This window comes from Somniosus microcephalus, chromosome 14 (genome assembly GCF_052327205.1).
Source record: "Somniosus microcephalus isolate GS21.2 chromosome 14, FLI_Smic_1.0, whole genome shotgun sequence".
Lineage (NCBI taxonomy): Eukaryota > Metazoa > Chordata > Chondrichthyes > Squaliformes > Somniosidae > Somniosus > Somniosus microcephalus.
Window position 1 is genome coordinate 9,061,106 of NC_141000.1, and position 14,590 is coordinate 9,075,695.

The 14,590-nt window shown below is 46.2% G+C and overlaps 1 protein-coding gene across 2 annotated transcripts in view; it reads right to left on the reverse strand.

Annotated features, from left to right (window-relative positions):
* Positions 1-14,590, reverse strand: part of map3k7cl (map3k7 C-terminal like) — a 118,904-nt gene that overhangs the window by 44,201 nt on the left and 60,113 nt on the right. For both annotated transcript variants that reach the window (XM_086006206.1, XM_086006207.1), the window contains exons 3-4: positions 11,696-11,757; positions 1,484-1,599 (exon numbers count right to left, since the gene is read on the reverse strand). In XM_086006206.1, coding sequence (XP_085862332.1) covers positions 1,484-1,599; positions 11,696-11,757 — 178 coding nt within the window. The remainder of the gene's footprint in view (positions 1-1,483; positions 1,600-11,695; positions 11,758-14,590) is intronic.

Consider the following 14,590-nt stretch of genomic DNA (forward strand, 5'->3'; position numbering starts at 1 on the left):
AGACAGGAACAGAAAGTAAAAAAAAATAATAATTTTAAAACAAAATCTCCAACACTAATTAAATTCTGAAGGAATGAGACACCATGCTTGTAAAATTAAATTTTCAGGGCCAGAGAGGTTGTTTGGCAGTAATTACGATTTATCACACTGTTAAAAATTAATTTACACCTGAAATTTTTCTGGCACACACATACTTTCCAGAAGGCATCAGTGGCTAGTTATCAGGAGCAGGAACTTTGGCTGATTTCTGCTCCCAGCCGGGGGGTGGGGGGGTGAACTCAGTTACAGTGCCTCTGCTGCCACTCTGGCTGGAGATCAGTTCATTCAGCACTGACCAGGGATTAAACCTGAGACTTTCCTGTTCTGCGTGGCTCAGTACCACACCATGCAATATAATTACCTACCCAGCGGGGTAGCTTTAATCACTTTTATTGTTACCCAGTATAAGGGGGAGAAATTCGGTATTGCCCTGTTTGGGGTGCAATTATCGGCCGGGCGCAAAGTTTAGCGCCTGACGCTAATTATCACCTCCGACAGCAAACTTGGCTTCTATAGCCCCTGGAGGTGATTGGAGCGCTATAATCAGGCACTACACACCTCTCTTAAGGCGCTAACGCCGAGGAGCGAGGCGTTACCTCAGAGCGCTGTCGAAGCTCATGTGATGTCAGTCAGCAATGGAACACAGACACACTGGCGCCGGCCAGTTCTTAAAGGGGGGGGGTTGATCTTGCTCTCCATCCACACCCTGCTCATTGCAACCTTGAATCTCGGCCTGGAGAGACCTGTACATCAAATCTGTTGGAAAGAACAATGGAGAGGCCCAGGGAAAGAGCTCAGAGTGTAGCCCCCACAGTCTCTTCTAAATTGATGCAAGGAAGGTCAAATCAAAATGAACCTGCATAGTGCTGCTCAGTACCCAAAACTCAACACAGCGTTGAATCTCTCCAGAAGTGTGTCGCTGACAAAAAAGGCAGGAAGCGGTCGCCTTTAAATAGCGCTCCCCCAGTCCCTTCCCAACTGCAAAACGCTCCCCTCAACCTGTCGTTGCTAGCGGCAGGCGGTAAGGCAGGGGGCGCCACTCAATATCTGGTCCGGGGCGCAACCGGGGCGTTGCACGCTCGACTGACGTCACGATCTGCCGGCGCAGGAGATCGTGGCGGCAGTGTTTAGTGCCGCTGCAAAATGTCTGGTCAATTTCGTGAGCGGTGCAAACATCGCCGCGCCCGGGCGCTAGTTGCTTTGCGACCCATTAGCGCCCTCTTAAGGCGCTAACGGGAGGCGCAAAGCAACTGAATTTTTCCCCTTTTATTTTTTATGTTTGCGTTTAGGTTTGTAGGAACTAAAAACAGAATTAAGTGGTTAGCGGTGTAAAGCGATGTTTTCTGGGGCATCAGGTCCACATCAGAAACTATTGTTAATGCAATACATGAATATATGATATTGTGCAAAGCGTCAAATTGCGATTGTGGGGAACGTCACTTACTTTCTTTCTTGTAGCAGTGCGATTTCTTTCTGCACTTTGTGGTACTCCTCAGCTACCCTGCAGTGCTGCTGAAAGACCAGCATAGACTCCTTGGAGTTGAGGCAGGGCTGCAGAGGCTAACAAACAAAAGAGATTAGAACCCTGATGTACATCATATCTGATGCATTTATAAATCATATCAGGCTGGTGCAGCATATTTCTGCACTAGCACATTCGGCCATGAAGTAGCAGGGTGTGGGTTCACTTCTCCAGTTCACTATTTGCAAGTTCTCATTTTCACTTTAAGCTCCCCTGAGGTGATGACTGGAGGCTGGGCCATTCTCCAAAGAAAGTTGGGAAGACTAAAGGATATCAGCCCGAGCAGCAGCTAGCGCGCCTCACAATCACGCTGGGTCATCTGCCACCTCTCTTGGTCGGAGAATGGTACCTGCAGCAGGAACGGGGTCCGAAGCAGGGAAGAGGGAAGTTGGAACAACGAAGTGAGCACAGCAGCGTAATGGTGCAGCGCTTTGGGTCTCCAACGTGCTATTTGATCTCAAAGTCGCAACAAGGAGCCAAATAGAGGCCAGGGGCATTCCAAATGGCTAGGAAGGAAAACAAAGTCAGAGAGATGGTCATCCCAGGCTACTCTTATACACCTGACTATAGAGTGGCACTGGCATGGCCCCTGTCCACCCTCTTGATTGAGACACAGCGACCTGAAGGAAGGAAAGCAGGAGTAAATATATACAACACAAGGGAGAGGAATGACTCAAAAATACATGGGAAAGAATTAAATATGTTTTTTCGGGTAGGAACTATAAACTGAGCATGTTCCAGCAAAATGTAGGTTGAGGCTCAGGCTGTATTTAACCATAGCAGTAATTGGAAAAACACCTCTTAAGCCTTTCAATCCCCATCATAGCATTCCTCAGATATTGTGGTTCATCTATCTGCCGACTTGGAAGTAACGATTAAGTCACATGTAATACAAGCTCTTTCTGCGGGATTTTTTTCTTGCAATATAGCATTCTGCCTCTTATGGATTATCACAAGCTACACTGCACAAACTAATGGCTTGACATAATTGTAGCTTCACGATGTTTTTAGTAATATACAAACATCATCTTAGCAAACTACAGTGCCTGGCTGTGATTTTAATTAGCAAATCTCACACTAATCGAAGGCTGTACAAAATTTTACTTTTGCCCATCTGGTTTCAGATTCTGCTGGTCACAAACTGCTTGCCTCACAATCTACCACTCCATAAAATGTCATCTCCCATCCTAAAACTTCACATCACATCATAATATATCACTTCAGTTTACTTGCTCCGGGGCCAAGTCGGGCCCCTGTGGTGGAATCAGAGCTCTGCTGTGCCTCAAAGAGTAAAATGACATTTTTTTTTTTTGCTGTTGTGACTTTAGAACGAGATAGACAGATGTATTTTTTTTTTTTTAAAGGTATCCCCTTCGTCTTGATGTCTGGGGCAGACAGAATACTAAACTGGCTGGAGAGAAATATATTTCTGTGGGTGCCATCTGGCTTAGCTGGTTCTCCACAGTGATCGTGTGGCATTTGTCCATAAATTAATTGCATGTCGCTGAATTACTAATGAATGCACAGTTGCCAACGGACAGAAAAGACAGCACTTGTTATATTTGACTGCCACACCACCAAAAGAGGTTCACGTCAGTTGAAATTTCAATATGTATTGCTTTAGGCCTTGGTTAGCTGTCTGGTTGTTTTTATTGGAACAGAGAAAATTAGGGGATGGTTTGATATTTAAGATTATAGAGGGGTGGGACAGAATAGATAGAAATTGTTGGACTGGTTCCAGTGATTGAGGGGTCTGGAATGAAAGAACCTAGATTTAAGATTAAATGAAGAGGTTTAGGACAGAGAGCAGGAGAACATTTTTAGGAAGAGGGTTGCGAGACTGTCAGCGAGTGAAGCAGAAACCATGTCGACGTTTAGGAATAGGTTAGCTAGATGGTTGAAGGAAAGGGGAATAAAGGGATATGGGTACAGAACAGGCACATGGGATTAGGACACCTGCTCAGGTGGGGGATAAACAACAGCACAGGTGGCCTGTGACGTAATAAAACTCACTACCCACTTGGTGTGAGTATAAAGCAAGGCTTTAATCAACTTGTTTCAGAACATGGAGGTCTAGTTGTCCTTCACTAGTTCCTGTCTTACAAAATGTCCCTGAGCAAGCTGGGCCCACGCCCGCGTATTTATACTCCTTGGACGGCGCCACCAGCTGGCCGTCCAGTGTTATTTCATGAGTCGTTTCTTCATGATGATGAGATTTATAACAGCCTGTATCCGTGTAATTCTACCTCATGAGCAAACAACTCAAAAGACAGGTAAGGGGATGGTATTCAAACCATATCCTCACAGGTAGTCAAATTAATTCATATCATGATTATCTTGGGTATCAAAGGTAATCTGCCTGTGGAGACCCAGAAGAATCATACAAGAACTCTGGGGTTTTCTGAGGGACTTTAGTTCCCTTTTTGACTCTGTTTTCAGGTGATGAGAAGGGGCAAAATAAAGTCATATAACGTTCATCAGAGAATTAATTAAAATATTCTAAAAAGAACAGCTAAGATTTTAGACTATTATGTTTCAAAACAGTTTACTACTGCTGGCTACAATTTGTATTAATTTGCTTCAGTGTAATCTTATAAATAATTAAAGTTGATTACTATTTTAGCCTGAATACAACAGTCTCACAGAGTGGTGGTTTTATACTTTTCAAAAGTGGATAGGAGAGCTTGTGGGCAAATCTTGGAATCTCCAGTGCAAAGTACCAAGGTAAAAGGATAATTGTTTGTCATGTGACACACTAACCCATTCGCATTTCAGTTCAAAGACGACGTAGGTCTGCCTTTGCACTGTACACGTGACTGAAGAGAGCCCAAAATGCAACAGTCCCATGGAGCTGGATTTTGTCACTGGGGAGCTTTTGGAGTCGGGACTCCCACTTGTCAGGTTTCAGTCCCGCCTCCATCGACTTCTGGCCAACCCGCGCTATTTTCCCATGTTTGACCTTGTTAAGCCCGCCCAGTGGGCTTAGCAGGCCAATTAAGGGGAAGAAGGTGAGAGAGAACATCAGCGTATGACGCTTCATCTGTCAAAATTTTTTGACAGATGAATTGTCATCGTTTGACAGCTCTGTGAAGCTGTCAATCACTGACATTCTCTGTTGTTTGATGAGTCCTTGTATTCAAGACTCATCAAACCTCTTTCTTTAGCAGAAATTAGATGGTTGTTGCATCGGAGAATGCAGCAGCCATCTGTCATCTCTGCCGGTGAGATGCGAGACTCTCCGCATACCCAATGATTGAAGCCTGCAGGAAGAAACAAAGGTAAGTAAACATTTTCTATCACTTTTCACTCACCTCACACACTCACATCTCCACACTTGCACCCATCACTCACCTCCACAGCACACTTTTGCACCCCTCCGACCCCCGCAGCCCCACTGCCCGCCTCGGTGACCCTGGCGGGGTTTCCTGACGTCGGGAAGCCCACGCCTCAGCTGGAAAAATGGGGATAATCCTCTTAACTGCCTGTTAACGGGCAGTTAAGTGGCTGTAATCCCCTTCCTGCCTCCGGGAGACGGGACCCGGCGCGGGTCGGGTACCCGCCTCCTGGGAAGCTGGCACGGAGGCGGGTTGGGGGCGGGATGGGCACCCGCCCCCAGATTCTGCCATTTTCCAGGCAGTCCCACCTCCCCAGGGCTGGCAAAATCCAGCCCATTGTGTCAGATACAGACCATGTAGGCTTTATCTTAGCAAATATTGTGCTTGTGAACACTTTTTGCTCTCTTGTTCTGTCACATAGCTTGTTATTTCTTTACTCGTATAGACTTTACATGATACTGGATAAGCCATGTTGAGTGAGGTATATTTTGAATAACCTTATTGTATCTGGCTCTCAGTCACTTCAACATTATTTTTATGGTTCTGAAGTTATTCAGGGCTATGCTATTTCTATTTCTTGTTTCCATCCTGCAGAGATGAGTCATGGTTACGAATGTGTCAGGAGTGATAGGAAGTAGCTTTTTGCAGTTGGCACAATGATAACAATAGCTGTGTATTAAATTGTTATTTTACATGTAATCCAGTATTAACAGTGGATCTAATTCCTGGAGTGAATGAAAGAATACTCTTCGGCTTCAATACTAATTTTGGTTTCTGGCATGCTAATACTGTCATAGTTGTTGTGACAAACTTCCGATAACATCCAAAAAGGTTCAGTATGGGAGACATACGATTGTCAGAAACATAGATTATTTTGGAATTTAATAAGACGTTTATTATTAATTGGCTTCATGATTTAACTAGGAAGCTTTTTAGTTGGAAGCTGAGGAGGGACGGGGAAGGGGGAGGTAGGACATGGTTAGAGGCCGCGGATATGTGTGGGGTGGAGGGGGAATTATAGAGCAGGATTAGATACCAGAGAGGCCCATGAAGGGAGAAAATCAAAGAGACTGGCTGAGAATGTCAGAGCAGGATTGACGCTCAGAGTGGCTGCACTTCTGTAAATAGTGATAGAAACATAGAAGATAGGAGCAGGAGTAGGCCATTCGGCCCCTTGAGCCTGCTCCGCCATTTAATGAGATCATGGCTGATCATCCAAAATCAGTACCCTGTCCCTGCTTTCTCCCCATATCCCTTGATCTCTTTAGCCACAAGAAATATATTCAACTCCTTCTTGAATATATTTAATGAATTGGCCTCAACTGCCCGGTGTGGCAGAGAATTCCACAGGTTCACTACTCTCTGGGTGAAGAAATTCCTCCTCATCTCAGTCCTAAATAGCTTACCCCTTATCCTTAGACTGTGACCCCTGGTTCTGGGCTCCCCCGCCATCGGGAACAGCGTTCCTGCATCTAGTCTGTCTAGTCCTGTTAGAATTTTATAAGTTTCAATAAGATCCCCTCTCATTCTTCTAAACTCCAGCGAATACTAGCCCAATCGACCCAATCTCTCCTCATACGTTATTCCTGCCATCCCAGGTATCAGCCTGGTGAATCTTCGCTGCACTCTCTCAGGTAGATAAATCTGGCCAGAGTGGAGGCGAGGACAGGGGAGGATGGGGGGGGGGGCGGGGGAAGGCAGGAAGGAGGGGGAATGGGGGAAGTAGGAGGAGAGGGAAAACAGGTAGTAGCAGGGAGGAGATGGGACGAGAGAGGGGAGGAGACCACTATTTTGGCCGACAAAGACAATCGTTGTAATCGGGGATAGGGGACATCGAACCATGCTGGGATGAGGCACAGCGAACGGGACAAGAGAATGGAGTCAGCCAAGATATTGGCCTAAGTGGCCAAGCCAAGGAACATCAGCGTGGCAGTGGCAGAAGAGTGGGGGACGATTCACACCAGGCTTCTGGAGCCCACCAAGTGAACTTTAGGCTGTGTGCTAAATAAATTGGATTCATGGAAGCCTTTAGTGCCTTTATCTACTTGTAAACAATGTTGTACCAAAAATAATTTGATAGTTTTGAAATGCTTTGTAACTATACCCCACAAGCTGCTACCTACTGTTGCCTGCTGTAAGCCTCGACTGTGTTTTCTTAATAAATATAAGACATTTGTCAATGTAGTAATGTTATGCAACACTAAAAAACCTGAAAAAGCCTTTGTGATTTAGGTATTTATGAACTTTATGTGTCAACATTTCTACATATTTTGTCATTGGTTTAGAAAAATGAAAAAACGTCTGTCCTCTGTCCAATGAGTTTTGAGCTTTTGCTGCTATAGTAACAGCAGATCATTATCTTCAAAAATTCCGACACTAATAGTTCATAATATTATAAAATCATCCAGATTTTAAAAAAAATCTGGATTATTTTTTGCATCAAGTGCTAAAGTTCTGTATTTTAAATTAAAGTCCCTAGCTATCTTTGCTATGGAGAGGCAACAGCTCTTCTCTAATCATAATGGCCCAGAACTTGCTAAAAACAAATAACGGCGTGTGAATGATGCATACCGTTATTAATGTGCAAATCGGTCAGCAACTTGTTGCGCGGAAGAGGCACTCAGTGAATTGCGAATCGCCACAAGTTGCTGGCTGATTTGTGCAGCTCCGCCATTCGCTTCGCGAAAACGGCATCACACCTTTAACCTCCCCGTGATTTTCGTGAAGGCATTTGCAGCTTAATTGCCCATTAATCACGCCATGGAAAATTAAGTCTAGCAATTAACAGCGTTATTACCCTTTTAATGACGTGATAATTGTTAATGACTGCCAATCAACCTTACTGGCCCAGAAAGTGAACAATTAAAGGTGTGTCGTCTCATTCCTTCATGTTGTGAATTGTTATTGGAGATTTTTTGAATGTCCAATTTTAAATTTAAATATTTTATTCTTACTTTTCCTTTCTGTCTCTTTTTTTCTCTCTCAATCCAATCTTTCTTTCATTCTCTTTCAAATGTCAGCTGTGGCCCAGTGGGTAGCACCCTTGCCTCTGAGTCAGAAGGTTGTGGGTTCAAGTCCCCACTCCAGGGACTTGAGCACAAAAATCTAGGCTGACACTTCAGTGCAGTGCTGAGGGAGAGCTGCACTGTCGGAGGTGCCGTCTCTCAGATGAGACATTAAACCAGCTCTCTCAGGTGGATGTAAAAGATCCCATGACACTATTTTGAAGACGAGCAGGGGAGTTATCCCCAGTGTCCTGGCCAATATTTATCCCTCAATTAACGTCACTAAAACGGATTGTCAGAGCATTATCACATTGCTGTTAGTGGGAGCTTGCTGTGCACAAATTGACTGCTGCGTTTCCTACATTACAACAGTGACTGCACTTCAAAAAGTACTTCATTGGCTGTAAAGTGCTTTGAAACGTCCGGTGGTCGTGAAAGGCGCTATAGAAATGCAAGTCTTTCTTTCTTGTTCTCCGTACCTGATTGGACATTGTATTCATCCACTCAAATTCACCCTCCTTCTCAGTCCTTCCTTTGTTCATTTCTCATTGGTTAAGGAGATACACTATTTGTCCCGTTGTTCACCAAGGTCCCAGATGCCCTGTTGCCCTCGCCGTTACCAGCTCACACTTCCAGCAACTTTGTGGGCAAAAAATTTAAAACCTAAATGTGCAGAAACAAGTCTAACTAACAGGGCACACCACAAGATGCCCCACTCCAGTAAATTCTGGGCCATTCACAGGAAATCACAGGAACCCCACAGTGCAGATAGAGGCCATTTCGGCCCATCGAGCCTGCACCGACACATATCCCACCCTATCCCCGTAACCCCACGTATTTAATCCCCCTAACACTAAGGGTCAATTTATCATAGCCAATCAACCTAACCCGCACATCTTTGGACTGTGGGAGGAAACCGGAGCACCCGGAGGAAACCCACGCAAACACGGGGAGAATGTGCAAACTCCACACAGACAGTCGCCCGAGGCCGGATTCGAACCCGGGTCCCTGGCGCTGTGAGGCAACAGTGCTAACCACTATGCCACCGTGCTGCCATTCTCTTTGCATTTTGTGGGGTTATAGCTCACAACCTGAAAGACAGTTGTGACCGATTCTCTTACACCTTTATAGTGTGCTGAAAGACACTGGCGGGGGGGGGGGGGATTTTGAACTTTCCCCCAATACGGCCATGAAGACGCCTGATCAATTTTCATGGTTATTTCCATAGCAGTGATGAGCGGCTCACACATTTGGAGCAGCTCACCGATTGGATAAGGACCAAACTCCAGCACTTTCTGCCTGGAGCCCAGCCAGTGTAGGTCGGTGGAGCTGGGTGAAGAGGAGTAGCGGTCCTGGGGGAGGGCCGCAGAGGGTTAGGCATCGTGGGGGTTGATTTTTGAGGGTCCAGGAGGTGCATTTGTGCTTCTCCTGACCCCCTCAAACATCACTTTTACCTGTTTTGAGGCAACCTGCCGTGATCCCTTTGAGGACGGCTGGTTGGGGCCATGCCTGGTGCCACTTGGTGGAGCGTGTGCACTGCACCCTCTGCCCATTGGTGCTAAAAATTGCAAGTGGGGTCCTACAATCAGCGGGAGACCTTGATTTGCATAGGAAATTAGGCACACCCATCTCAAGGCCCACCTGAAAATCAGGTTAGCTGAGTCACTGGCAGCAAATGGATGAGGACATTTTTTCCCCCATTTTTCAACTGCTGCCTATCCCATTTTCCAGCTTAAACGCGGCTGGTGGCAGGTGAAAATTACCCACTCTGCGTATGAGACATGATCATTGAGGTTTTGTTACTATACGTCATCTCACAGTAATCCTGGAGATGTCTATGATAGATTTCAGGTCAATCATGTACAACAGATCTGTGCCAAATGATGCACAGTCTAGTCCTCTTAATTTGAATTATCTGCTAAATCCAATTGCAACTGTGCAAAATAAAGTCTCCTGTGCTATTTTATTATTGGATAATTATTAACTATTGGATAATTCAATTTTTTTCAAGCTTAAAACCACTTAGAATTAACAGTAGTCTGTATTGGCATGTATCCTTTGCTGAGTATGCTGGTCTACCAATATGCTACTGCATTTGCATATTTCATTGACGTGTTCTATTGCCTGTACCCAGGTAACGTAAATATCATGGAACATACAAAGACTGGCAATGTTCGTGAGACAAATGGTGGGGATAAGGATACGTTATTCTAGAGAGTTGAGTCCTGTACATGAACCATATGCAGCAGGCACCTCAAAAGACTGGAGAGGTACCACCAACGCTGCCTCCGCAAGATCCTGCAAATCCATTGGCAGGATAGGTGCACCAACGTCAGTGTTCTTGCTCAGGCCAACATCCTCAGCATCGAAGCTTTGACCACACTCGATCAGCTCCAATGGACGGGTCACATTGTCTGCATGCCCGATACAAGACTCCCAAAACAAGCGCTCTACTCGGAGCTCCGGCACGGCAAGCGAGCCCCAGGTGGGCAGAGGAAACGCTTTAAGGACACCCTCAAAGCCTCCTTGAAAAAGTGCAACATCCCCACTGACACCTGGGAATCTCTGGCCCAAGACCGCACAAAGTGGAGGAGAAGCATCCGGGAAGGCGCCGAACACTTTGTGGGCGTGAGCCCCTGTTGTGGTACTCGGTGGAACAACAATAAACTGCATCATCGTGCTACCCTCTGTTCAACAGTATATGCTTCCGAAAATTCATTGGATGTAAAGGTAACTTAATGAACATCAGAGCATATCTAATGCTCTTCTGACTTTCCACTCGAGTCCAAGATGGTGACTTTTTAATTCAGCTGAAAGGAGTAAGTTTAGCACTTTAGAAAGAAAGAAAGACTTGCATTTATACAGCGCCTTTCATGACCTCAGGACGTCCCAATGCACTTTACAGCCAATGAAATCTCATTGAAACTTATAAAATTCTAACAGGACTAGACAGACTAGATGCAGGAAGGATGTTCCCGATGGCGGGGGAGTCCAGAACCAGGGATCACAGTCTAAGGATAAGGGGTAAGCCATTTAGGACTGACATGGGGAGGAATTTCTTCACCCAGGGAGTGGTGAACCTGTGGAATTCTCTACCACAGAAGGCAGTTGAGGCCAACTTATTAAATATATTCAAGAAGGAGTTAGATATATTTCCTAAGGCTAAAGGGATCAAGGGATACGGGGAGAAAGCAGGGACAGGGTACTGAATTTGGATGATCAGCCATGATCTCATTAAATGGCGGAACAGGCTCGAGGGGCCGAATGGCCTACTCCTGCTCCTATCTTCTATGTTACTCTATGAAGTACTTTTGAAACGCAGTCACTGTTGTAATGTAGGAAACGAGGCAGCCAATTTGCGCGCAGCAAGATCCCACAAGCAGCAATGTGATAATGACCAGATCATCAGGGTTTTTTTTTTAGTGATGTTGATTGAGGCTTTGTTATGAGACTCTATTTGAAACGACAGGAAAAATAAAACGCTAGCCGGACTGGACTATAAATTTCAGCACAGAATGATCTGCGATTAACTAAACTCTCAGCATTCTTTGGACAAGTTTCTCCATGTTAAGTTTAGCTTTGCCGTTACATAGGGAATCTTAATGATCATTTTAGTATTGTTCTGAATTTTAATTACTTGTGCCAGTAATAGTGTACAAAATCACTGTGTTTTGGTGCTGTAAGCTGCTAATGTTGTGTACGTTTGCTATAAACTGGCCTATAAAGTGCCATTCATTGGGATGACAATAATTTTGGTTCCTTGCTCCTAAAATTAAACATAACTCGTGTTTTACCTGTAGGTGCTGATCAAGTTGGAGGTAAACGTTTGGAATAAAATCATCAGGGATATTCAGCTCTAAGGAAAGACAAATGAATAAGATTAGGTAAATAAAGTAATATGGAATTAAGAGAAAAGCAAATAAGAAAAGTAAACAATTTCTATTGTTACTATAGTTCTATAAATTCTAATGCTTATACAATGGACTTAAGGATAAAGGCCTAGAAATTGGGTTGAGGCGCCAAACTGGCGCCAAGTTCGCCTGAGCGCAGGATTTAGCGCAGCATTCGAGTCTTCAGCGATCGTCAGATATTCAGTTTCATTGCCCCTAGAGGGAGACAGGGCGAGGCTCGAGGCGCTCCGCGTCCCTCTTAGGGCGCTGAAACTGAATATCGCAGCGCATCGTGCCGCAGCGCCACATGCTGCGGCACGGCACGCTGCGGTACTGCAGGCCTTCCTCCCATTCTTAAGGGGGAGGGGCCTGCAACAGCGCAATCCCCGCTCGCGAGTGCCGGCAAAAGAGCCCGGCACCGAGGAGAAGTGCCGGGCTCTCGGGAAACAGCCAGCAATGCCGCGGGGGGGGGGGGGTCAGGAGGCCGGGGATGGAGGTGCTGGCAGGCGGCCGCTGAAAAAGGCGGCCGCCCCACACCTCCACCTTAACTTGCGCTGCTGCCGGCACAGTAAGACCCCGTGAACCGGGCGCGGGTAGCGAACGGCGCAACTGCGGTGTTCGCAACCAAATATCGTGAACGGGGCGCGAATGGGGCGCTGCGCACACCGATGACGTCATCGGTGGCGGCGCAGCGCAAAAGGTTAACGCCACCATTATCACCCCAACTCAATATCGCGGGAGGCGCAGCCAGTGGCGCTACAGCCACTGCCTGCCTCTTTAGGCACTAACAAGTGGCGCTACTCACCCAATTTCTCCCCCAAAGGATCATACATGGTGTTGCAGCGCAGTAGTGCATGTTATGGAGTGGCAGAATGTGCGTTCTTAGCCAGGCCCTGATAGAGAAAGACAGAATGGAGGCTTTGTTCTTTCCTGTTCAGCTTCCTGCTGACTAGAATGAAAAGGAAAGCAGACCCGAGAGCAGGTCGTCTGTCTGTCCACTCACAGGGGGAAAGGCGCCTGGTGTGGGAACCCAAAAAGGAATTGAAAAATACGTTAAAAAAAATGAAGCCCCAAAATAGTGCTTCAGGGCACGTTGTCCCTTTGCTACCCCGATCCTGAAAATGGCACTGCCTACATCAGCCAGCATGGAGTAGTTCTTTTAACATTATTGCTGAACAGATTATACAATTAAAACTGTTCAATAATTGTGTGTTAAGTACTGGTAGAGTGGAAAGGTGTCGACCATTTCACATACCCTCTTTGTGCATACCAGGTATTCCTGACCTTTTTAAACATAAATCACGCCTTATACTGGTCTGACATGAATAATAGCAGCTTCTACTGCATAAAGATGGCTTTACTAATACTGAAAATGTTTTCCCTGTTTACTTCCCTTTGCCCTGTTAACACACATGCTGCTTTTCATTAGTCGCTATCCTGAAAGAATATTTTCTGTTTTATTGCTTTTAGTATAATGCAGAACACATTTACAGTAATTGCAGTCATACAATTATACATCATTGACATAGTATACAGCATATGTGGTTCAGTGTAAGTAAAACAGATTGCTTGAAAAGTAGTGAGTCTTACATAGCAACTTATGGACAGGCCAGGAGACTAGTTCTGGAGACTGGATCTGGAGACTGGTTCTGGAGACTGGTTCTAGAGACTGGATCTGGAGACTGGATCTGGAGACTAGTTCTGGAGACTGGTTCTGGAGACTGGATCTGGAGACTGGTTCTGGAGACGAGTTCTGGAGACTGGATCTGGAGACTGGTTCTGGAGGCTAGTTCTGGAGACTGGTTCTGGAGACTGGATCTGGAGACTGGATCTGGAGACGAGTTCTGGAGACTGGATCTGGAGACTGGATCTGGAGACGAGTTCTGGAGACTGGATCTGGAGACTGGTTCTGGAGACTAGTTCTGGAGACTGGATCTGGAGACTGGTTCTGGAGACTGGATCTGGAGACTGGATCTGGAGAGTGGTTCTGGAGACTGGTTCTGGAGACTGGTTCTGGAGACTGGCGCTGCTAGTTACCGTTGCGGTTGCCTCCTGCGACTATGTCAATGGCTGGAATTTTCCTTACCGAGTCTGGTCGGGTGCAGACGGGCTGCGTGTCGGGTCAGAACCGCGTTGTTCTGATCACCCCGCTCCTCAGAGCGACTTTCAGTTAATGGCATCTATTGAGGCAGACCTGCGCGTTTCCCGGCCCCATTAAATGGCGCGGGTCTGATGATGTCATCGATGACTCATTTCCAGCTGGGGATATTTAAAGCAGCCTTGGCCATATCGTGTTTGAAGGTTCATCGAGGAGTGAGCAGGGAGGATATTGCACGATCTGCTTATTGCTCAGACTTGAAAACATGGCTTCCCAAAGACGGAGGGCTGTACCCAGGTTTTCCGATGACTCCCTACATATTCTTGTGGACGGAGTCAGAGCAGGCAGGGAGATCCTCTTCCCTGTTGATGGGTGGAAGACACCTCCACAGGAGACAAAAAGAGCCTGGCTCCAAATAGCTGAGGAGGTGAACAGCAGGGATGTGGTGAGGCAGACCAGGATGCAGCACCGGAAGCGCATCAGTGATCTGATGAGATCAGGAAAGGTGAGTGCAATGCCACACTCACCTTCATCCTGCTGTGCCTGTCACCATATCCCCATCACTCTGCCTTCCCAAGCCTGCTCCTGCACATCATTCCTCACACCAACATACCTTGCACGTTCACCCATCCCTCTCTCTCTATGTACATACACACATCCCCAGCTGACTAACCACCCCTCACACTCACCCTCATCCTAAT